The sequence below is a fragment of the Plecotus auritus genome (genome assembly GCF_963455305.1).
Source record: "Plecotus auritus genome assembly, chromosome: 6".
NCBI classification, from domain to species: Eukaryota; Metazoa; Chordata; class Mammalia; order Chiroptera; family Vespertilionidae; genus Plecotus; species Plecotus auritus.
The window spans coordinates 84,514,856-84,539,367 of NC_137773.1; the positions used below are offsets into that span (position 1 = coordinate 84,514,856).

The 24,512-nt window shown below is 53.6% G+C and overlaps 1 protein-coding gene across 5 annotated transcripts in view; it reads right to left on the reverse strand.

The window, feature by feature from the left end:
- Positions 1–2,292: 2,292 nt before the first annotated feature.
- Positions 2,293–24,512, reverse strand: part of PIP5K1C (phosphatidylinositol-4-phosphate 5-kinase type 1 gamma) — a 58,064-nt gene continuing 35,844 nt past the window's right edge. Inside the window, exons 5-19 of one of the 5 annotated variants that reach the window (XM_080674864.1) lie at positions 23,544–23,661; positions 23,014–23,166; positions 21,460–21,759; positions 20,093–20,298; positions 17,907–17,990; positions 16,736–16,784; positions 15,266–15,350; positions 14,073–14,234; positions 13,229–13,361; positions 13,042–13,074; positions 11,557–11,661; positions 9,428–9,551; positions 7,931–8,008; positions 5,548–5,631; positions 2,293–5,266 (exon numbers count right to left, since the gene is read on the reverse strand). In XM_080674864.1, the coding sequence (XP_080530990.1) occupies positions 5,264–5,266; positions 5,548–5,631; positions 7,931–8,008; positions 9,428–9,551; positions 11,557–11,661; positions 13,042–13,074; positions 13,229–13,361; positions 14,073–14,234; positions 15,266–15,350; positions 16,736–16,784; positions 17,907–17,990; positions 20,093–20,298; positions 21,460–21,759; positions 23,014–23,166; positions 23,544–23,661 (1,717 nt within the window). In that variant the 3' untranslated portion in view covers positions 2,293–5,263. Of the gene's footprint in view, positions 5,267–5,547; positions 5,632–7,930; positions 8,009–9,427; positions 9,552–11,556; positions 11,662–13,041; positions 13,075–13,222; positions 13,362–14,072; positions 14,235–15,265; positions 15,351–16,735; positions 16,785–17,906; positions 17,991–20,092; positions 20,299–21,459; positions 21,760–23,013; positions 23,167–23,543; positions 23,662–24,512 lie in introns of all 5 variants that reach the window. The other 4 variants (XM_080674863.1, XM_080674866.1, XM_080674865.1 and 1 more) reach the window with 4 other exon arrangements.

A 24,512-nucleotide genomic window follows, 5' to 3' on the forward strand; every position in this document is an offset into this window, starting at 1 on the left:
GCGGGGTTCGGAGAGACAAGACCGAGAAGGGGCGGGTTCAGGGAGGAGGTGGAGCCTTGTGGGCGGGGCCAAGAGTAGGCCTATACCGGGAGCGCGACTCCTGGTGTGTGTAGGCGGGGAGCCCCAAGACCGTAGGTTCGAGTCCCGACCTCTCAAGATGACAAAGAGTAGGAGCTGGATGGAGACTAAAAAGCCTCGGATGTTGGGCTGACTTTCTATGAGAGTCACCATCATGCTGCACCATCCGTCAATGAATAGTTATGTACTTCAGGGATTAAGCTTTAAAAAAATCTTGGATGACTCTTTTAGTTTCCATTCAACCCATTTTATAGATGGGGAAACTGAGGGTCAGAGAGGGGAAAGTCACTTTAACACCCCTACCTCGATCCCAAAGAGGTAGCTGCAATTTGAACTGCGTGGTCCAGCTTTGTTCTGTGGGTGTTGGGGATCCATGGGAGGGATAAATGTGGGACTGGCTGTTAAGGGTAGTCCGTAGGGCTGGTGCAGTGGTCGGCAAACTGCGGCTCGCGAGGCACATGTGGCTCTTTGGCCCCTTGAGTATGACTCTTCCACAAAATACCACGGCCTGGGCGAGTCTATTTTGAAGAAGTGGCGTTAGAAGAAGTTTAAGTTTTTAAAAAATTTGGCTCTCAAAAGAAATTTCAATCGTTGTACTGTGGATATTTGGCTCTGTTGACTAATGAGTTTGCTGACCACTGGGCTGGTGGGTAGGATGAGTCAGGGGATAGGACAGGAGGCTTGGAGATCTGGAGGACCCCAAAGACCTGCTCCGAGCTCTCCCAGCCCACCTGAGGATAGTACTTAACATTTTAAACTAATTCTTTAAATCTTTATCTTAAAATATAGCTTCATAACACCCCCTAAATGCTGGCGTTGTATGCTCTACTTGTGCTTGGTACCAAGGTGCCAGGTGGGGTGGTCTTCCAAAGGATTCCTTCTAGAATCCCTTATCCTCAATATAGTTCTGTTTTTCCTTGATCAGTACTATAGAGGCTTTACACGAAATTGCTGTCCCATGCTAGATAACTTTATGCAAATTGTTAAAGAATATATACTATGAAAACAAATTAGTACTTATATTGTAAATATATGCAAAAAAGTCTTCCAAAAGAAATAACAGAAGACCATCTCTGGCCACCCTGATGACAACCCTGCTTATCATGGGATATGGGTTGTACCAGTGAGGCCTGGTCAAAATGCAGATGCATCTGTGAGAGTATTTGCATTTTATTTTATTTTATTAAATATACTTTACTGATTTTTTACAGAGAGGAAAGGAGAGGGATAGAGAGTCAGAAACATCGATGAGAGAGAAACAATCGATCAGCTGCCTCCTACACACTCCCTACTGGGTATGTGCCCACAACTAAGGTACATGCCCTTGACTGGAATCGAACCCGGGACCCTTGAGTCCGAAGACCGACACTCCATCCACTGAGCCAAACTGGCTAGGGCAGTATTTGCATTTTAATATTTGAATGTAAGGAAAGTACCTTCTAGATTATCTATGTGTCTAGTTTATATGTGAGCTGAGCCATTCTGCATCTGCATCTATGATTATAACTGGGTTTCCAAGGGCTCACTTACAGACAGGTCTGACTTTCAATGCAGTGCTTCTTAAAATGGGAGTCTGGTAGAAATAGTTTCCCTTTAAATGGGGTCCATGCATTACTCAATATGAGCCATTTTGGGGAGTGTTTGTTCCTTTGAGCTGGGCTGCAATGATATCAAAAGCTTTTATTTTTTGTTAATACTCACCCAAGGATATTTTTCCCATTTATTTTTAGACAGAGTGGAAGGGAGGGGGAGAGACATAAGACAAACATCGATGTGAGAGAGACACATCGATTGGCTGCCTCCCGTATGGGGCCAGAGATGGAGCCTGCAACCAAGGTACATGCCCTACCGGCCAGGGTGATGTCAGAAGCTTTTAAAAGTTTTTCGAGGTGAACTGAAACCCAGGAGGCCACAGCTATTAAGGCAATTAAGACATTTGGGTCCTGGCCCTGACCGGGGAGTTCAGTTGGTTGGAGAGTCATTCTAATATGCCAAGGTTGTGGGTTTGATCCCAAGTAAGGGAACAGAATCAACCAATGAATGCATAAATAAATGGAACAACAAATTGATGTTTTTCTCTCTCAAAGCGGTCAATAAAACATTTGGGTCCTGTTGTTATTTTAAATCTCCTGAGGGTTTATGTTTTGTTCAAAGCGGGTCCTCAAACTCCCAACCAGACCACAAGAACGCATAGAGAGGCAAAGAGGCGGCAGATGTGTATTACCCGATTTATTAGAGATCTCTTCAACATAAAAAGAGGAAGGGGTGGCAGGGAGGGGCCCGGGGCTGCATATGAGTGTTATCAGGGCCAGCAGTGGCTGTAAGGTTACAGAGGCGCCCAGGAGGCTGCGCTCCGGATTGTCACATACTAGACCAGGGGCTGAGCACGCAGAAGCCCCGGTGAGAATTAAGACACACAAGGTTTGCAGTTTCGTTGTGTTTTGAAATCAGTTCAGCCATAAAAACAAGGTTGGGATGGGGACCGTGGGCTGTGGTGACAGTACCATGGCAAGAGACCCCATCAGGGATGGGAGTATTGCACTAAGCCAGGTGGTGGAGGGGGTTGGGGGTTTGAGAAGAGGCTGGCAGGGGACACACAGAAGGTTCTACCTTGTCAGCCTCAAGAAATGCCTTTCGTTTTTACAGTACAGCAAGTCAGACGCTGCCCATGTTCTCAGCGACAGCGGCTATCGGAGATGAGTCAGGAGAGAAATGGGGGCAATTTACAGATTTCCATCTTTGGGGGGCCGGGTGGGTGACAGCTAGGTGGGCTGATCCAGGCCTTCCTGGTCAGGGGTCTGAGGAAGGCTATGGGTCCACTACAGTTATAAATAAGGTCTTGCCTTCCTGCCCCCCCCTGCCCAGAAAAGAATGGACAAATGCCTCCCATCAGCACAGTCCTGGGACAAAGAATACAACACAAAATGGGTCTCCAAAAGGGTCTTCCTGACTTAACATGAAAACAGAAATGTCACATCCAGGAGGTTTGCAAATTTCTCCTACAAGTCAGCATCCAACCACTGCATTTGTTCTGTAATTCACTCAGGAGAGCCCAAGGGGCCCAGCAGGGGCTGGGTCCTGATGGGGCCACACAGGCAACTCCTTTGCTCGTTTTTATACTGACCAAGGATGGCTTGGACACAGGGCCCACTGCCCCAGGACTGTGCTGCTCCACTGGTCCCCACTGGGGCTCAGGCTGTCTCTGGTGCCCAGCCTCTGGGGGCCTGGGTGGTGACTCTCACGTTGGTGTTTGGGTGACGCAGCTGTCCCTGTTAGTCCTCCAGGTCTGAGATGCGCCTTCAGAAGTCTTCCTGCCTTTTGGTGGGACTGGTCAGGAACAGACTGGTGACTTGTGGCCAGGGTGTCTGCAGACAGCGCTGGTCTGAAATCCAGGTGAGGGTGTTCCCCAGGGTCTGGACAAATGCTCCTTGCGAAGTAGGAAGAGAATGCTGTCTTGCTTCTTGTTTGGGCTACCTGCAAGCTTATTCTGGGGGTTCTCTAAGGGCCCCCTTCCCCAGGCTGCACAGAGTGTCTCCCATGGCTCTGCTCAGAGCTGAGGTGCTGCCCCTGCACAGACAGCAAGAGGAGAGCCTTTGGGGTGCAGCCTGGTTCTCCAGGGAAGAGTGGACAGCAGCCAGATCAACAGGTTCCCTCCAGCAGGCTGAGGTGGGATGAGGAGGGACCTGCATAGCAAGAACCAGCAACAGTATATGCAGCTTGCAAAGGACTCAAAAAGTCAGATTCCTAGATCAGCGAGTTATCTAGCTGTCTCAGGCTCCACCAGGGAGGCAGGGGCTGGGGAGAAATTCTTCCAAAAGATGTGGCTTCTATTCTGGGCCGGTTCCCAGCTGTCCCCATGTGCGCCCGAGCTGGTGGGGGTCCAGAGTGGGCAGGGGGCAGCCATCACTGACATTTCATCTCAGGAGGTGGAAGTGTGTCTAGGTGGAGGTGTGAGAGACTTTGCAAAGCTGTTGGCTACAGCAGCCCCTTCCGGATACAGCAAGGTATCCTGGCAGTCACCCAGTGGGGCTCTGGGCCCAGGAATGGCTGCCCCTGTTGAAGATGACAAAAAAAAAAAAAAAAAATACTGTTTTTCATTAAAGAACTTTTTCCTTTAATCTGCACAGGTGTCTTCATCAATTAAAAATGAAAGAAGCTGCCCACCCATCATGGGAGGACTCTTGCTGCAGAGTCTGTCCCTCCAAGCCTTGTGCCTGCCCATGGGGAGGGCCCCTGCTCCAGGACACAAGCTCTCTGGAAGTCCTGTGGCTAAGGGCCCAGCTGCCTCCTCTGAGTCGGATGTTTTGAAAATCCTTCTTTGAAAAGGTGTCTCCCATCACTTGGGCCCTATCTTCCAGACACTAAGCGGTCCACATGGATGAGAGATGTCCACAGCCCTGAGGTCCATCGAGAGAGGGGGTGGCTGTGTGTCCATATACTAGTCACTGCCAGGCTATTTCTGCTCCCAAGTCACCTGGGAGGTGGGGGTGGTGGGAAACATATGCTGAGAGATGGAGGAGTCAGCAGGGTGGTGAGCCACCCCAGGCCACCAGGCGGCCTCCCCAAAGGACAGATGTCCGGGCACCCGGCCCACAAACCTGAGCTGAGAGCAGCTGCTGGGCACAGGTGTGTGGCTTCCAGAGGTGCCCTGGGAACCAGTGGGGACCTAGTGGCCCTTCCTTCCTAGGTGCCCCATCCAAGACAGACAGAGGTGGAGCAGGGCGGTGCCTGCGGAAACTCAGAGCAGGATTTTCACCTGGAATGGCTGGACCATGGGACACAGGTCCTCAAAGCCAATGAGCCTTGTTCTCTCAGCAAGACACATGCAAGCATAGCAAATAACCAAAAAGTGCATAGAATGAAGTGTCTTCTTTTCCCATTGTGTGTGTGTTTTTGTGTGTTTTTTTGTAAAAATGCAGCCGTGTGCTGCCGTCTCTGTGCAAAGAGTAAGGACCCAAAATAAATACATGATTGGAAACTCAGGAAGGTTCACAGTATCACAGGCGCAGGTAGTTGACGGAACCGGGGTCATTGCTTTGCAGCCCGGAGCATCAGTGACCATCGCCAAGGGGAGGAGGTGGGCGAGTGAGATCCAGTGGCAGCCAGGTGGCATCTCCTGTGCTCTGGGCCGAGCTGGGCTGGCCAAATGTATGCTCCACTCCTATAGGTTGGTGATTCGTAGAAATTACTGCAGAAGGCAAGAGAGGCAGGTGAGGGTGAGATGAGCCATGGCTGGATCCCCCACCCACTGGGCCTCCCATGATGTGGCCTGGCCCCAACATTGATGCCTCAGGCCAGGGACTCCACATGCCATGAGGGCTGGACACAGACCCCAAAATACTTACCCATGGGCCACCACACAGTAAGAGCCCAGGCCTACCCCTCCCGCCCCAGACCTGTTTCCCCCTCTGTCCTTGGGGTGCTTTCGGCCCCAAGTAGGCCAGGCTGGCAGGCCATGGGCACACTTACTGTGTCGCTCTCGCCGTCGGAGGCTGAGTGGGCCTGTGCGCTATAGTGGAGCGGGGAGTACACCCAGCTCCTCTCATCGGTGGGCTGGAGGGCGGGCAGGCGGCACGTGCAGGAAGGGCGCAGAAGAAGAGCAGGGTGTGAGGAGGCACCAGAGAGGTGAGAGGGAGGAAGGAAGAAACAGAAATAAAAGAGGCGGACCCCCAATGCAGGACAAGTGGGCAGCTCGGCCCCCGGCTGCCCTCTCCCTGATGGGGACCTGCCCCCAACCTGGATGGGCCTTGAGATGGGCAGGACCGGGGTTGAGTGGCCTGAGCAGGCAGGGTGGGCAGCAGGAAGCGGTGAGTGCAGTCAGGGCGTGCCGGCGGGCACAGCGGGGCGGGGAGGAAGGGTGGCAGGAGCTCGGTGTACTGTGCTGTCCTCTTTCCTCCTCTTCCCACCCGAGACACCTAGCCCAGCAGCACCCAAGCCCAGATCCTGCCTGGCATGCAAGGTGGCGGATGGCCTAGTGCTCTTCCAGCTGTGTCTGGGGAAGGGGTTCCCCATTTTGTCATCAGATTGGGGGCAGGTGTGCTTCCCTGCCAGGTCTGCTCCCATCTCAAAAACCTCCCTGGGACCTGGAGGCCTCCTCAGCTATCTTCTTTCTTCCTCCTCTCGCCCAGGAGCCCCCACTCCTGACCTTCAAAGCCCCAAGGCCTGAGGACCTCTACCCCAGCTCAAGCCTCTGTTGTGAGCACCAGGCCTGAGCACACACCTGCCCTGGCCATGTCCACCTGGCTGTCCCCAGGCCCTAAACCTATCACAGCCACAACCAACAAGCCCCAGACCCCTCTCTCCTGCACTCACTGCCCCTCAGAGCCCAACTGCTTCTTCCCCCAACCTCTGTGTCTGCTCAACACCACCTTTCCTGCAGCTCTCACAGGCCAGGCCCCTATGCCCATCTGCAGACTAGCAGAAAGGCACATGGGGCAGCAGGGCAAGACACTACTGTAGGCCCCACTCATTCCTTCACACGGTGATGGCACAGTACAAAACCCTGCTCATTGGCAGCAGCTTGCTCCGCCTCCCCTGCCCGCCTGGGAGCCTGGAGGCCAGGGCCAGGCTGTCTGGGGGCTGCTTGTATCCAGTACCCAGCAAAGGGCGGCTGCAGGAGGGAGTGACACCGACCTAGCTGCCCTGCTGGGACTCAAAACGTGAGAAAAGAGGGTCCCACTGGACCCTCTATAGAGAGCTGGGTCTGGAGGAGGGAGGGACCCGGAAACTGGGGATGACCCCACAGAGTTAGGCCAAGGGCACATTTTTCCTGCAGGCCTGAGGGCCCTTCTTGCCACTCATCCAGACTTCCTGTCCTCCCATCCAGCCTCCACACTTCGGTTTCCCCTGCGCCCCCTGCCGAGACGCTCTTTCCTCTTCATTTCCACAACCCATGTGTCTTTTAAAGTCCAGGTCAACCCACTCCAGGTACCTTTGCAAACTGCTCCCCCAGGGATCCCCTGGGGGCTGCTGTGTGTCCCCAGCTGATGGGTCATGAAGTCACCTCTGGGAGATGGCATCCCCATCTTGGGAGGACAGTGTGGCAGGAGGGACTGGTGAAGTAGTCTTGATACCCAGTGGCAAGCAGGGGGGTTGCTGTTGGGGCTGTGGTGTGAGCCTCCTCTTGAGAACAGAAACTCTCTCCAGTTCTTTACCCTGTTCCACCCATTCACACTATGCGGCTCTGGGCAGGTTACTTGGCCTCTCTGGACTCTTCATTTATTGTTTATAATGAGGATAATAGTACTGATAAGGCCATCGCTGCATGACATCTACATAGCATCCCACTGGGTGGATGAGTGTCAACTACACACAGAGGCTGGACTCAGAATGTCTAAACTGTGTGCTCTCGTAGGCTCCCTGAGGAGCAGAGGCCTCAGTTATTCCATCTGCGAAATGGATATGAAGATACTAGCTCCTCTCTCCTGTAGCTAAGAGCCCAGCTTTGCAGTCCCTCATTGACCCATTGACCATCCACATCATAAGGGCAGATGCCCCTTGGGGAGCCATCAGCAGGAAAGTCTTAATGAATGAGAAGTGTCCATCTGACTTGTCCCTCACTTGGAAGGGCTGGGAAGGGGTGGCCTGGGGCTGAGGTTCAAATGTAGATTCCACCATGGCCAGGCCCGCTGAGCACCAGCTGTGCACCTGCTGGCCACTGATGCTAACTTCACAGGAGATTAAGTGACATCCCTGCAGGACACACACAGCAGGGCACCCTGCAAAGTTGTCATGATTATTTTCCCCAAGTCCCTTCTCAGAGGAAGAGGGACGGCCAGGCCCTGAGGCTCCTGGCTGCCCCGGGCAACGGGGCAGGGGCTGGGCTTCCTGGAGGCCTGCTGTGGTCACTTACAGTCCCCGAGGAGCTCAGCGTCATGGCCCGCAGTCGGCGATGCCGGGGAGAGTAAATCCAGTACCTCCCATCCGTGAACTGGGTGGGCCGGGAGGGCGGAGGAGGCAAAGAGAGGACAGGATGAGGGGACAGGAATGAAGAATCCAGCTGAGGTCAGGAAGGTCAGGTGGGGAGGGTGCTAGGCGGGGCAGGTGAGCTGATGGCAAAGCAGTAGGAGAGTTTGGGGGTGTCAGGGTCACACTGTGGCCTCTACCTTCTCTGTTGCCCCTTGTGGCCCAGCTACCCACTCACAGGACACAGCCCAACCGCCTCACAGGATTCGAGAGAACAGGACACAAGTCAAGCCCCCAGGGACGGGAAAATGATGGCTGGTAGGGAGGACATGCATACAGTATGCCCCCTACAGTTCCTGGCAGGGGCCCTGTGACCTAGCAGCACTGGCTCAGGACAGCAGGGTGGTGGTAGTTAAGAAGCAGCGATAGCAGCAGAGGGCCAGGCCCACCCAGGCCTGGAGGTTTGAGGCCAGCAGTGGGAAGCCTGCAGCTCACCTTCTCTTGCGGGGCAGAGATGAAAATGGAGGTTTGGGAAGAGGTCGGGCAGCTGGGCTGCAGCATCTGGCACTCTCTGTTGCAACTGAGGCCATCTGACCCCTGACCCACCATCGAGGGCCAGTGGACTAGACTTTGTAGGTTCCTGGCCACCCAGTACCTACCTCACCCAGGCTCCTGGCTCATCTAATCTGTCTGCCTACAGGAGATGCAAGGCGGAAAGGTGACCCCAGATTTGGGAGGGAGGCCCCAGTCTCCAGGAAAAGGCCCCTTCCTGCTCTGATGAACCCCGCCTTGTTCAGGAACAGCCGCATGTCCTCGGCCAGGGAAGACGACAGCATGAGGCCCACCTGCCCCTTGCCACATTTCCCTTGCCCCCTTAAGGACAGAACCCACCCAGCCACACCCATCACCCAGGAGGAGAAGATCCACAGCATTTCCAGCACAGACCAAGGACCAGGGGCCCATTGGGGCTGAGAACGTGAGAACTAGGGTGATTCCCAGGGGGACAGGGTGGCACAGCTGGGGCCTTGGCTCTTGCCAGGCAGTGGTCAGAAGGTCTGGGGAGCAAGGCCCAGGGAAGTTTCCGGGCCTTGGGATGGCCTGGCCTGGGTGTGAGGCGGAGTGCTCACATACCACATGAGTGTGCATGTGTTCAAGAGAATACCACGTGAGTGCCCTGAGCATGTTAAGAGCAATGTGAGTGTGGTGTGCAAGAGCATGTGCAGGTGTGTGTGTGCCTTTCAAGTGTGTGCCTCTCAAATGTGAGTGTGTGAGCGTGTCCATATGTCAGTGTGAATGTGTACAAATGCGGGAGCGTGTGCTTGTGAACATGTATGATAGTGTGTGCAATGTGTGTCCATGTGTGTGGGCATGTCGGTGAATGTGCATGCATGAGCACATGTGGGTCAAGGGCCCTGTGATGAGAGAGAGCCCCTGGAGGACTTACAAAGTAGATGTCGGTGGCGGGCGTGTCCTCCTCATCCGAGGCCTGGCTGGCGGGCTCTGAAGCCTGGCTGGCAGTTTCAGCTTCAACAACAATGGCAGAGGTACTGGCCGGGGAAGCCTCCACCCTGGGGACATGGCAGGACATGGGAGTCCTGGGGCCAGACTCTCAGCAGTACCATCCTTTCCTAGCCCACTCCCTCTCACCCTCCTGCCCCCTCCTTCATCAGTGTGTCACCAAGGAGACAAGTCTTAGGAAGCCAAATAAAACTGAATACCCCCCAGTTTTGTCATGGCCCAGGTAATAACTGGCCTACCTGCACCTCTCCCCTCAACACAGGCACAAACTGTCCTGGCCTTGCCACTTATTCCCATTGGACCCTCTATAGAGAGCTGGGTGAACGTAAAGCCTCACTTTCCTTCTCTGAGCCTCAGTTCCTCATCTGTAAAGTGGGGACATGCAGGTCTGAGCACTTATGATACACCGAGCCTGCTCAAGAGCCCTGTGTGAATGAATCCACTGACTCTCCCTTGGGAAGGGTTTGCTGCTGTTCTGTATCACAGATGACTAAGAGAGATAGTGAGAATCATGCCCAGGCCTCAGCTGAAGGCTATGTGATTGCTACGTAATTTTAATTTCATGAATAAATGACAAGCTCTAAAGTGACAAGAGTATTCCTAAGTTGTTCTTCAGTCATGTTTCAGGTCAGGTTGTTTTTCTGGGCAAAGACTGAGTCATATGTTACACTGCAAGGCTTCAGTTAACGGCAAAAAAAGCACAGTGGCAGAGACTGGAGTGTGAATGTGTACACGTGTGTGTGTAAAATAAACTCTTAATGGCAAAGTGAAGCCTGGGAATGTGGTGTAAATGCTAAGGCCTCTTAAAATAGAACAGCAAAAAAAAAAATAAAATAAAAATAGAACAGAAATTCTAAATTATAGAATTAAATAGACCAAACAGATGAGAAATAAGTTAAGACATAAAGAAACTGAATGACAACAATTAATACACTGACAGAACAGACAGAGAACTTTCCATTCCCTGGCAGAAAATACACATTTCTCCCATATGTCCATGGATATTAAAAACAACAACAACAACAACAAAAAACTAATGTTGTACTTGACATAAAGACTTTAATCTGTTTAAAAAAATAGCATAGGTTTTTTTAGGCCACTTTTCAACTCAAAAATAAAATTAGAGTTAAGTACTAAAAGGGTAAAAAAAAAATCCTTAGGTACCCAGGAGAGCAGAGACACTCCTAAATAAACCTCAGTCCATGGTCTCTCTCCCTGAGCACTGCTGATATCAGGGCTGGGTCACTCTCTGTGGGGGGCTGTCATGGGCACTGTGGGATATTGGGTAGCATCCCTGGCCCCCACCCACTCAATGCCAGGGGCACCCCCATTTGACAACCACAGATGTCCCCAGACATTGCCCAGTGTTATCAGGGGGCAGAACCACCCCCAGGTAGTTGAAAGCCTCACTGCCTTAGATCAAAGAGGACCTTAAAAGGAAAATCATTAACTATCTATATATGAGCCAGCATAAAAAGGAACTGCTTCATGTCAAAACTCTTGGGACAGTAAAAGCAGCACTCAGAGGAAAATGCATAGCCTTAAGTGCCTCTTATTAAAGAAAGAAAAAAGGAACTTAAGCACTCAACCTATACTGAAGAAAAAGAAACAAGTGAGAAAACAAATCAGAAGTTAGAAGAAAGAAATTACTGATAGTTAAAGTGCATGAAACAAGAACAAAATATGAGAAGATAAAGGATGACTAAGACCAAAAGTGGTCCTTTGAAGAAACTGGCCAGTCATCCTCTCACAAGTGCAGGCAAGGCTAAGAGTGAGGGAAGGGAGGAGAAAGAATCGCAGATCACCACCGAGGTATAATCCCTGGACTGACACATTACATGCAGCTTTGTGAGTGAAACTGTGCTCCCCAGCACCTCAGTTCCTGAAGCCCCATTCCCATGCCTCTGCTCCCCAGAATGTGGACTAAATTTCCCAGCCTGCCTTGCTGCCAGCTGGCCATGTGACCATGCTTAGCCAATGAGATTGGGGCAGAAGTTGAGTACAGAAACCACGCCACAGGAGAGCATGGACCACATGGACTGGATGGTCACTCACCCCTCTTCCTCCTCCTTGGGGACCACTATCTCCACACTGCATGCAGGCTCCACCTGCACTGTGATCTGCTGCAGGTCCTCCTCTACGTGTGCCTCCTCCTGGGGCCTGGAGACAATGGGATGACATGCTCAATTTCCCTCCTCACCCACCTCCACTTCCCAGGAACTCCAGCTGAGCTCTGGGCAGGTGCTGATTTCAGTCCCATGAGGTCTGAGGTGCTATCTCTAGGTGCCAACCAACCAGCGCCCTAAGCTGGTCCAGCTCAGGCCTAGTCCTTTTGGCTGCCATGCCCACCTGGGGGCTTGGAGAGGACAGCAAATGACCATCCACTTGGGGTTGTCCTGGGACTCTGGCACCACAGGGGCACAATGAATGACTGGCAACATGAATGCTGCTCCCATTCCTGGGGTGGCTTGGAACCCGCCTAGGGCCTGAACTAGGGGTGGGGTGGTTTGGGGGCCTAGAAGCTGAGGCCCCTAGTGTAGGTTGGTCAGAGCCTTTGGGCAGCCAGCAGGCAGCTGGTCAGAGGGAGATGTACTTTTCGCTAAATGTGCTTTATACCATGACTTTCTTTTCAACTGGCAAGAATTATCCTCCCAAAAACTAATTCTGGAGAGCAACCCCTATTCACTACAGTTGTGCGACAAGATCAAACAACTGGGAACAACCAAGTATTCCCCAAGAGCAGGAACAATCTGTTAGAAGGAAGAGAACTGCCCGGCCAGTGTGGTTCAGTGGTTGAGCATTGACCTAGGAACCAAGAGGTCACAGTTCGATTCCCAGTCAGGACATATGCCTGGATTGTGGACTTGATCCCCAGTAGGGGGTGTGCAGGGGGCAGCTGATTGATAATGTTTCTCTCTCGTCAATGTTTCTATCTCTCTATCTCTCTTCCTTTCCCCCTCTCCCTAAAAATCAATAAAACTGTATTTTCAAAAAAAGAGAAGGAAGAGAACAAGCAAAGGCTCATAGCAACAACCTTCATCTGGAAAGTGACAAAGCAAGGAACAGGGGGCACAGAGCCATAGCTTTTGTCAAAGCAAAAGAAAGAAACAGGCCTAAGTGTATGTTTGTTTGTATATTCATAAAATATCTCCAGAGAGAGGAAAAAAACATCTAGGGGGTGCTCCCAGGGAAGGGACTGGGCATAGAGCAGAGGCAGGCATCTCATTGTGTGCGCTTTTATATCTCTTAGAATAAAAAAAGAAAAAGGATTAACAGGTACAGGGGAGGGGGGGACCCAGGTGGGAGTGAAACACTAAGTGACTTGAGATTCTGTGTGGCTCTAGAGCCTGAAGATTGATCGTTAAAATAAATCTGTTCCCAGGAAAGAGGGGCTCTGGGTGGGGATGTGGAGGGGTGAGCTGTGCAGAAGGGAAGGGGAGGGCGGAAAGGGGGGGCAAAGGGGTTCTGCAGGGAGGAGCTGGGGAGATTGTGGGGACTAGAGAGGAGACTGGAAGGGAGGGGGCTAGGGTCTCATCTTACCGGCTATCCTGTCCAGAGGACTGTGTGCGCCGCCTTCCGAGAGAACACAAACAGGTGGAATAGATGGAACAGATAGGGAGGTCTCCCCACTTGCTCCACCCCTACCAGGCCCTGTGCTGGGCCCTCCTCTTAGGAATGCAGCCCTACCTCTGAGCTGCCCCCACCTCCTCCTTCTGCTCACCTGTACCTTGGTTGCTCTGAGGTCTCTGAGGGGGACCGCTCTGGGATGGACAGGGATGTGGAGGACAGGGTTGTGGCGATGGATGCAGTGGTGGCCTCCTCAAAAGAAGGTGGTGTGCAGGGCAGGAGGTCAGGCCGGCCTGTGGGGAGGAGGCTGTGGGTACCTGTGGGAGCCAGGCTCCCAGGGCCTGCTGCAGGGTCTCGGCTCTACTGCAGCTCCCGCTGGTCACTCCCACTGTTTCCCCAGCACAAGGGATTCCAGTACCTTCCTGCTGCTCTCAAACTAAAATCCAAACTGCCTCCCTGCAGTCCTGCCCTACCTGCCCTCATCACCTCCCTGCCTTCACCTCCCCGCTCTCGCTCACTCTGCTGCAGCCACACCAGGCCTCCTTATAGTTCCTCCAACATGCCAGGCACCATCCTGCTCCAGGACCTTTGTGCATGCAGTTTCTCCCTTGATGCTATTTCCCAGCCCCTCCCTGACTGGAATCTTTGACCCTGGTTGCTTGGAGGGACCTCCAGAACCTGAGGCCCAACCCCACTGAGCACTTCCTCCTTCTTGGTCTCTGTGTCCCCTCCCAGGGCGGTGCTTTCTATGCTTAGTTCTCCCTGCAGGTCTTCCTGGGCCTTATCCCAGCTATTCCCTACTCCCCAGGTGGTCGCAGATGTTGAACTGGAAGGGGACCCCTCCCATTTGGGCTTAGCCCAGCTTCGGGGGTCCCTTTCCTCACACTGCATTGCTATTGTTGCTCCCTGAACCCCTCCCCCTAATCCCCTAGGGATGGTGTCCTTCCCCAGCAGCTGCCTCATTTCTCCTGTCACAAATGTGCCCACTTCCACTGCCCAGTCACCTTCGTCCTCCAGCGTGGGGTAGCTGCGGGCCCCCCGCAGGTCGTACTGCGCATCCTCCCGCTCACTGGGGATCTGGCTGGCTGAGAAGGCAGCTGTGGGCCCCAGGGGTTTGACTGCCAACAAGGCACCACGGCCCTTCTTGGATGGTGACGACTTCAGGGCTGGGGAGGGAGAATGGTTGATGTGCTTGGGGCAGCGACAAGGCAGGGACCCACAGACCTCTGTCTCTCCTTTGCATGAAAGTGTGGTGGGCACCGAGGGGCCCACCACCTGTACACACAGCCCTCACTGTTCCAGTTCCAGCCTGTTCCTCAAGCCTGGGGCCTGGAGGCAATGGGATGACATTCTCAAGAAGCAATGCTCTTCTTGGAGAAAGCCCTGCCCTGCTTTCCACCTGGCTCTGCCCACCAGCAGAAATGGAACCTAGCACCTCCACTCTTGGCCCTCCAGAAATAGCAGCTGACTCAACAGCTGCCCATGTTTATTTGAGCACTTTGGGGCCTCATCCCTTTTGTCCCAGCCCACCAAAACTGTGGTCCAACATTCAAACAAGAAAATGGAAAGCCTTGGGGAGTACAAGACTCAGCGCCAAGGACCTGGTCCCAAGCCAGGCTGTGTGGCCTGGAGGAACATAGCTCAGCCTCTCTTGACCCCAGCATCCTCGTCTGCAACAAGGTCATGTGAGGCAGGGAACCCCATAACACTCTACACCAGGCCTGGCCTGTCATGCTCCCATGGTGGCTAGCGCAGCTTCCAGCACACACTAGGTGCTCAGTTTTTCCGTTAGGCCAATGACCATCTCAGTGCCCCACAAAGTCACATGTCCTTAGTGACAGAGCGAGGCTATGGGCAGCCCTGCTGAATGCTGGCGCTGGACTTGTATGAAACACATGCTGCCCTCACAGCTCTGTGCAGATGGGGAAACTGAGGACTGTGACCTCTACTGGCTCGAGGACCACACAGGCAGAATGAGGCGGAGCCAGAACCCAAATTTGGACATGGCACCAGGCCCTGTGCTGACCTGTGTGGCGCGGCTACCTGACTACCCTGTTCTCGGGACCAAGTCCCTGACTGAGCCCTGAGGTTGACCAAGCAGCAGAACGAGGCACCCTGGTTTACCGCACTCTTGGCTGCCTGCTCGCCTCTCTCCACACCCCAGGTCCCTCCTGCTCAGAAGGCCAGGGCAACTCACAGGAGTTCTTCCGAAAGACTGTGTTGCTCATAAACTTGAAGAAGCGCTCGGCGTAGAAGCTGGGCCGGTGGACAGAGACAGTGTCCTGGGAAGAGATGTGGGGGCCCGAGGGCAAGCAGGGGTGTGAGCACTATGGCTCCGTGTCCCACAGGACAGCCCAGAACAGACCACTGTGGGGGGTGGGATGCGCCTCCTCTGTGGAGGGGATAATAGGGTCACGGCATGGGGCTTTCTGGAGGGGACCCAGGGAATCAAGTAAGAGTGGCAGGAAGAGGTGTGGAAGGTTTTTACATTATTAACCTATCTGTATTTTTAATTTTTTGAGTCATGTGAATAATTATTCAAAGAACAAATAGCTATTCAAAGTAAATGGATAAATATCAAAAGTAAGGAACCAGAGGGATTTTCTAAAGCAGGGGTTGTCAGAACATGGTCCAACACCTGTTTTGTAAGTAAAGTGTTTTTTTGTTGTTTTTAAAATATATTTTTATTGATTTCAGAGAGGGAGATAGAGAAACATCAATGATGAGAGAGAATCATTGCTTGGCTGCCTCCTGTATGCCCCACACTGGGGATTCTCTCTCATTATTGATGTTTCTATCCCTCTCTCCCTCTCCCTTTCTCTCTCTGAAATCAATTTTAAAAACACACACACCTTTTTTTTTTAAAAAGAGCCTCCTGCTAGTTGGCCACCTGGATCTTTTCAATGCATATTCTGGAAGCTCCCACTTGACCCTCCAAACATTCTCTGAGGGGTGTGGAGGATTATAGATTGGAATCTTAGCATTTTACAGACTATAGGCACACGGATAGCCCTTAACACTTTAGTACGAATTGGTCTGAAAAGAAGGGTGCCATAGAAGGAAAGTTATCTACCAGGGCTGGCTGTTGCCAGAGTTGGACCAGGGGTGTGAGGGCTGCCAGGGTCCCAAAAGTGGGCTCTGTTTGGCTCCCAGTGGTTGGTTCTCACAGTTTATTATATTTAGAATTAGTCCACTGCTGGGATTTCCACATTGGCAGTGCTCAGGAAAAATTGCATTGCAAGCTTTTCTCAAACAACAGAGATGTTCTGCTAGAGTGGGCCACATGCCCACCTGGTAATAGGAGTCAGAGCTGTGTGGTGTTGCCCCTGGGCCAAGACCCCCTCACACTGCACAGTTCCAGATTTTTCTTTGGCTGGCCCCTGACTTTCCCAGTCAGGCTGTCCTTGGGAAGCCTTTCAAATCAGCTTGGGGGTCCCCTCCTTCAGGAAGCCTTCCTGTATGTATCCCTCGTAGATGGCTCAGACCCCCTGATCCCTTGCCCGTGACTGTCTGGTCACAGGGCCACGTCTGCTGTACAGCTACTCCAGGAAGGGGGAATATGTCTCTCAGTTCTTTAGCACCTGTGCCTGGCCAGGGAGATGGTCACTGCCCTTGTGGACTGACAGATGGAATGAAATGAGTGAGTGAATGAATGAATGATGCTCACCCCATCGTGGACAAGTGCCTTCCAGGTGTGTTCCAGCTTCTTGATGAACCTGGCAGAGAAAAAGCACCCAGAACATCAGCCAAATCTTTGGGTCCAGGAGTTCTCTACCAGGGCAATCCTGTCCCCAGAGGACACTGGGCAATGTTTGGGGACATTTGTGGTCATCACAACTGCAGGTGCTCCTGGCTTCAAGCAGGCGAAGAAGCCCTGGTTTAAAGGAACTAAGGCTGTCTGCTGTTTCGGCCAGAGGCCACCTACCCACTTTCCTGTCTCCACCTTGTCCCCTGCCCTGCCTGCTGGCAGCTCCCACTACCGCTGATCTGGAGGAGGAAGTGAAAAGGCCAGACTGCTAGTGCTTCCCAGAGCCTGCCTTTCCTCTTTCCTCCTCGCCTAGACTGAGCCAGGCTCCTCTCTGCTAGAGTCAGTGCCTTGAGCCAAGGCCCCCGGCCAGGACCCTATAACACATCCGGGCTGGGTACAATGTCATCTCCCCCATGCAGCCTTCCTGGACTCCCCTCATCTGTGGGGGAAAGAAACCCTCCTTATGACACCACTACCCCCACTTATTTGCTGCCATGTGCTGCCCACTCCCTCAGCCCCCCTCCCCCCAGGGCCTGGGCAGAAATCCTGGCCGGCTACTTCAAAAGCTACCTAACCCTGCTCCAACCTGAGGGAGATGCCTACAGGAGACAAGGCCAGCCCTCCGATATGAAAACAAAACAAAACAACACAGGCTGTGAAAGTTGAAGGGCAGGAGCCAATTTTTACAAAGTAAGTCCTCACTTATAGGTTCTGAGACTAATGGAAACAATGTATAGCAAAATCGACTTTACCACAGGCTAAATGATATAAACATGAGTTACGTTCCTAGGCATCTCAGCAATGTTATAATGCAACCATGTTGAACAAAATGATGTTGTTCAAGGACCTGCTATATTTAAAAAAGAGAAGCATGCAAAGAAGAAATCGGCCTTGACCTGTCTCCGACATCACTGAGTCCCTATGACAAATCTAGATTCCGGGGGTGGAATCTCTGGGTTGGACCAAATGCTCCCTTTAGGGCTGGGGAGGAGGGCAGCCAACAGGAGCCTTCCTGAAGGCTAAGAGAGCCTTGTAAGCAGACAGCACCCAGCTTCCCTGAGCAAGTGCACCTGGGAGACTAGGCACCCACCTGTAGGACTGCAGGATGTCGATGATCCCGATGTGCAGCAGCAGACGCTCCCCTCGGCCATTCACGGCGGGGATCCCACCCATCCTGGAGAGAAAGGAGCCCAGAGCGCCATCACCCACACATCCAGGCAAGAGGACCAGGGACTGGTCCCGCCTGCTCAGGTCCAGGTGGGAGGGGGCTGGGGCCCCAATCCTGGTCTGGGACTTGGGGAGAGACAAGGCTGAAAGGAGAGAGGAGCCTGGGGGTGAAGAATCCACATGAGCCCGGGCGGTGTGGCTCAGTGGTTGAATGTAGACCTATGAACCAGGGGGTCACGATGTGATTCTTGGTCAGGGCACATGCCCAGGTTGCAGGTGCGATCCCCAGTAGGAGGCATGCAGGAGGCAGCCGATCAATGGTTCTCTCATCATTGATGTTTCTATCTCTCTCTTCCTCTCCCTCCCTCTCGGAAATCAATAAAAATATATTTTAAAAATCCACACGACCCCGGTAGATGGTAGCTTGGCTGGACCTTCAGCGGGGGTCCCAGCACAGGGAAACCCCATCTTGGCATGGGATGGAGCAGCTCTACCAGCCAGCTCAAATTCAAAGCTGGAGGCCTGAGGCTGCTGAGGGGTCACAGCTAAGAGGCCTAGGTGCACACACACATACACATGCACGTACATGCAGTCACACACACATACACACGGTGCACTTGCATGCACTCATGCAACTTGCACACATATGCATACACACAGTTGCGCACACAGTTACACTCTTAGTGCACACCCACTTGCATAATATGCATACATATGCACACGCACACTCCCAGGCAGGACTGCAAGGGCTCTTGGGTGCAGTCTGGGGAGTTAATTGCCTCACGTAGCCTCAATCCTGAACATGCCCAGCCCAGATGGTTAATGAGGTTACACGATGTAGCAGCTACCTGAAGCCACCATAACCCAAACCCACCATCAGGCTCTGCTCACTGCACTCCATGCACCACTGAGCTCACCTGCATGCCCTGCCATCCCCTGCCAGGCCCTGTGCAGATCCTACAAACATGCCAGGATGGTCTGAGGTCAGGGCCAGCTGTGCAGGGCCCTTACACATGTCACTCCCTCCCACCTTGCTCAGTTGTAGCCCTGTGCCTGGTTCCTCCTCTGCCTTCCACAGCTGGTGGCCTAGTGCAGTGGCTGGGCTGGGGTCAAGCCTTGGCCCCACCACCAGCTGGCTGTGCACACAGGAAGCTATCTTCATCCCAACTCTGAGCCTCTTTCCCCAGCAAAAGATGGGGAGATGGCCCCTCCTCCTCCAGGGCCCCCGTAAGGACAGAACAGGGTAATGTAGGTAGCGAGTCCAGCTGGTTCCCAGCATGGTCAGTGCATGGCTCATGGACAATCTTGACTCATCTATAGCAGTTCTCATCTGGAATGACTCTGCCCTTAGGGGACACTGGGACATGCCTGGGGATATCTGTGGTTATCACGACTGGGGGTACTGGTAGCATCAAATGGGTAGGGACCAGGGATGCTGCTCAGTACCCCATAGTGTCCAGGAGAGTGCCCCACTGAGAATGATAAGGCCTCAGTGTCCACAGTGCTGAGGAAGGAGGACATGCCATAAGTCTGTCTCCCTGACCAAACCCTCAGGGCAGGATCCGGGTGGGAGGTTGAGGCTGAGTGGGTGCAGTCAGGGGACAAGCTCCTCTTTATGACCTTGCCATTTGGCATGGCCACCTTTTATCTTTGGGAAAGCAACGCTCCCAATCCTGCCCATTGGTGGGTTCTGGGTTAGGTATCTTGCTATAAAGGGGCTCTCTCATCCCGTCATCTCCATATCCTGTGCCACCTTTCAACATCTGTCTAGTTGTGCTTCACACAGTGGGTCCAGCAGGAGGGAGGGAACTTCTATGTTTCCCACATGGATGGACAATGGCCTGAATCCACTGGTCAGTGTCTGCCAAGATCGAAACACCCTGGCCATAGCTGTGCGTCATCTGTCTGACCTTCACCAGGCCTGGTGGGCAGACACTGCTGTGCCTGTGTACAGACCAGAAACTGGCCACAGACAGGCTTCTGCCTGGTTTCTTTGTTATTGCTTGCCTTCTGTGCCAACTCCCCCTGCCCATGTTCACACCTGGCAAGAGGGTGTGGGTAGAGACAAGAGCCGGAAGCCCTGGAAGCCCCGCCAGCCCCACCACCTACGTGTCATCCGTCTCGATGGCCTCCCCACATGCGGCCCCGCCCTGGATGGACTCCATGGCTGTGGAGTAGAGTGCCTTCTGACCGAGCGGCCGCTTCTCATCTGTCGTGCTCTGGGCACCCTCAGCCTGCCACTCCCGCTCCTGCTGGTCGATGTTGTGCACACCCAGGAGCAGGCTGTAGTCCATGATCTTGAAGCTCTCCAGCACCTACCGAGTGTGTGTGGGGGAGAGCGTCAGGACACACGCCCTGTCCCCATACCCCTGCCCCCAAACCTGGTGGTGACTTCAAGCTGCACAATCTGCATCTCTGTCCATTCAGTATCCACAGCCACGCAGGGAGACCCTATCGCTATCCCCATTTCACAGACAAGGAGACCAAGGGTAGAAGGCCAGGCTGTGCAGCAGGCAGATGGCAGCAGAGCTGGGATTGGCCCCATAAGGTGGCCGAGGGTGTGGGTGTAACCCTAGGCCAGGCTGCCTCTCTGAGCCAGGACAGCAAGTTTCTGCCCCTGGGACAGAGCAGCTGGCTCTGTGCTCCCACTTCCCTGGCACCAGTTGGGGAGCCTGGGTGCTGTGGATGCAACACCCACTCCAGCCCCATGGTGGAGTCCAGGCACATGACCATCAGGCTCGGGGAATGAGCCCCCAGACGCCAAAAGGCCCTGAAACATCAAAGTGGTTTTCTGGTGACACTGTGTAAAGTTTTCCACAGGGTCTGTGAGTTGGGGGCAGGGGGCTGAGGGGACAGGGACACAGAGCAGAGGACAAGAGAGGACCCAGCCCAGCCCCTGAGAGCTGAGGATCTTGGCAGGGATGCCCCTTGCCAGGTCTCTGTTTCCTCATTGCTAGAGGGGGCAGTGGCCTGACCTTCCAGGCTGTGGGAAGGGTGGGGGTGGGCGCAGGCAGACTGAGATTATAAGAGCTCGTGAAGACCCTGCAGAGCATTCTTTATCCCTAAAAAGCACCTATGTGGAAGAGAGCAGCATGGAGCCAGTGAGTGCTGGGTGGTGGGGCAGGTCTGGACCTGAGGTGCCCGTTAAGAGCCATGAGAATGTCGAGATGCTTCTGTGGGTTTGGGTTGTGTGGTAGGAACATAGTCTGATTCAGGACACAGGGATGAGGGGAGCAGAAGGAAGCCTGGTGCCGGGCTATGTATCTCGGGCTCACACTGCACTAGCGTTCACCAGCATCGCTGGTTCACAGATGGGAAAACTGAGGCTCAGAGAGGCTTAGGACCACACAGGGGCGTGCGTCCCCAAGGTCCCCACCCTTAACCACCTGCACATGCCAGGGCAAGGGAACCTCTCGGGCCCTAAGTTCCTCCTTTGCAGTGGGACTGGGGCAGCGGGGCTGGGGCCACAGGCTCACCAGGCAGTCCCGCTGCAGCGTCTTGACGAGCGCAGAAAAGGTGTCAGCGTCCAGCAGGAGTCCCTCGGGCATGTCCTGGATGAAGTCCAGGTCCTTGTAGGTGGGGATGCTCTTCTCCCGTTCCTTCTTGCTGGCCCGCCGCTTGTATGTGGAGCCCTTGAGATCAAACTTGAGGTGCATCTTGACCATGCGTGGCAGGATGTTGTTCATGACCACTACACGGATGTTCTTGCCCCCGGACTGCACACAGTACAACCCATAGAACTTGGGCAGGAGCGTCCGCGGATTCTGGTTGAGGTTCTGGGGGGGGTATGAGAGAGGGGCAAGTGTTGGTAGAAAGCAGCTAGGAGGCCACGCTCTGCCTGGTAGCCACTCCCACACACCCTGGCCACATACACAGCCACTCAGATCTCAGGCCAGAGGTCACCTCCTCAGGAAGCCCCCCTGACCGACAACCTCCTTCCCCAGCACCCCAACATTACACGGGTCACAATAACCAGTTTAATTCTCTATCTCCCCATCCAAACAGAAGCTCCAGGAGGGTCTGTTTCTATCAAGCCAGGTCCACAGACATGGCCTTTCGATAAAGAACTCTATGGGACACCACGAGGTGTCTGGGCCCAGTTTCCCACCAGGTCAGTCTAGGTGTCCCTCTTCCCCAGCCCACCCGGGGTTCCCCAACCCCAGAGCAGGGGTTGGCAAACTCCAGTCTGAGGGCCAACTCCGTCCAGCTGCTTGTTTTCATACTAATGAAGAGTTGAAAAAACATACAAGAAAAATAGCATTTTGTGACATAAAAACTTCATAAATGGCAGAGCTGAGCTGTAGAGACAGGCTGTTGGCTCACATAGCTGTCTGGCTCTTTATAGAAAGTTTGCTGGTCCCTGATCTAGGGGACGCAGGGATCCCACCAAGATCACAAATGGCAGATGAGGGACGCCCTAAGGGGAAATGGTCACTACCTGGGCAGAGCACCCAGAAGGATCTGTCCTCACGCCCACCACGTCGGCACAGCAGGGCAGTCGACACTAAGGAGCCTACCTGAGTATAAGGACCCCCACTCCCAACCCTGCCCAGGGGCCTGATATGCCCTTTTGAGTCCTGAGTCATACCAGAATGGGGATACCCAAGCAGCTGGTCCTCTGTGAGGTGCCAGCTGGTGGCCCAGCTCCTCTTCCCCTGTGCCTCTGAGTCACCAAATGCCGAAGCACTCTGTCCATAAGCCACAATTTCTGGACCAGGACTCAGGGACATCAGGGGGGTAGAGAATGGGAAGCCAGAGCCTAAACAGAAATTCCTGCTCACAAGTGTGGGGGGACTGGCTGAGGGGGTCTCTGAGGGTGAGGCCATAAGACCCAGGAAGAACCTTGGGGACCCATCTGCCAGGGCCTTAGAGCCTTTGCTCCTGTGAAGAGGAGCTGGGTGTAGAGTGGAATTGCTGCATGTGCTGAGAGAAAGAGGAGTATAAGGTTGAGGGAGGCAGACAGGGGCTGGAAGGAAGCCCAGGGCACTGACCCCAACCCCTGGAACCTTGCGGGAACCCATGACCCCTACCATGTAGTAGCCGGGCAGCAGTTTCTGCAGGAACTCTGCCTCTTTGTGCATCACCGTCTTAATGATGAACTCATCGTCGCTGGTGACGTAGAAGAGGGAGCCGCTGGCGCCAGGGTTGGACAGCTCGATCAGAGGCTCATTGCACAGCGAGTACTGGAAGGGGAGTGGGGAGTAGTGAGTGGGTGGGGGGATCCCATCTGTGATGAGCTCATAGGAGACAGTAACGTCTGCTTTGCTGGCAGGCTCTCTCCCTCCCTCCTGTGTTGAGGGAAAGAGAGCCCCAGCCTACAACCAGCAAGGAACTGAGTCCCGCCAATGACATGAGCTTGGCATTGGACCCTTCCCCAGTCTAGTGTCACATGAAACCCTAACTACTGCCCACCTCTTGATTACAACCCTGAGCAAAGAACCCTGCTAAGCTGCACCCAATTCTTGATCCACAAAAACTGTGAGGTTACAGCCAGGTGGTGTTTTGAGCCACTGAGTCTGTGCTAACTTGTTACAAAGCAACAATTGACTAACACACCTACCAAGTAATCATCTGGCCGGATGCCGAAGAGCTCCCGGAAGTAGCGGAAGGCAACAGGTGCATAGGTCTTGAACCTGAAGTCCTGGAAGTGGTGAGCGGGAGTAAGGTTGCTGCCTTCACTGTGGAGGAAGGAGGGAGGAAAGCCTGTGAGGGATGGTGCCTCTAGGTCAGGGGTGGGCAAACTTTTTGACTCGAGGGCCACAATGGGTTCTTAAACTGGACTGGAGGGCCGGAACAAAAGCATGGATGGAGTGTTTGTATGAACTAATATAAATTCAAAGTAAAGGAGCGGAGGGGAGAGGAAGAGAACCGGATAGAACAGCCGGATCCGGCCCGCGGGCCGTAGTTTGCCCACGGCTGCTCTAGGTGCTGTGCTCCACGGCCTTCCCTAAGTGGCCAAACTGAAAGGCAAGTTGAGGCTTCCAATGGGACCGAGGGCTGTGGCCAATCTCAGAGGACCCAGTACCCACTCTCCCCTCCTTCCTTGGCAAGAGTCCACAACGTGGCTGAGCACATGACCACCTGTAATGAGACCACTTCCCAGCCTCTCTTGCAGCTAGGTGTGGTCAAGTGACTGTACCCGGCCAATGAGCTGTGAGTGGGCCAGAAATGATGTGTGTCATTTCCTGGTTGTGCCCTAAAGGGAAGGGGAATGTGCTACCCTTCCCCTTCTCCTTCCTGTTGTTAGAATGCAGATGTGATGGCAGAAGCCTAGGCAGCCACCTGGGCTGCTGATTAGAAAAGCTGCATATTGAGGCTGGTGGAGCAACAAGAAGGAACCCAGGACCCATCTGACCAGCCCTGGATTGCCTATAGGTTTTTTGTGTGTGTGTGAGAAAGAGAGAGAAAAACAAACTTCTATCTTTTTTCCCCTATTAAAAAAACCCCACTATTACATTGGCTCTCTCTGACTCAGCAGCAAACTAATATCCTAATGGATACCGAGTCAGACCTCAAAGTCAAACAGACA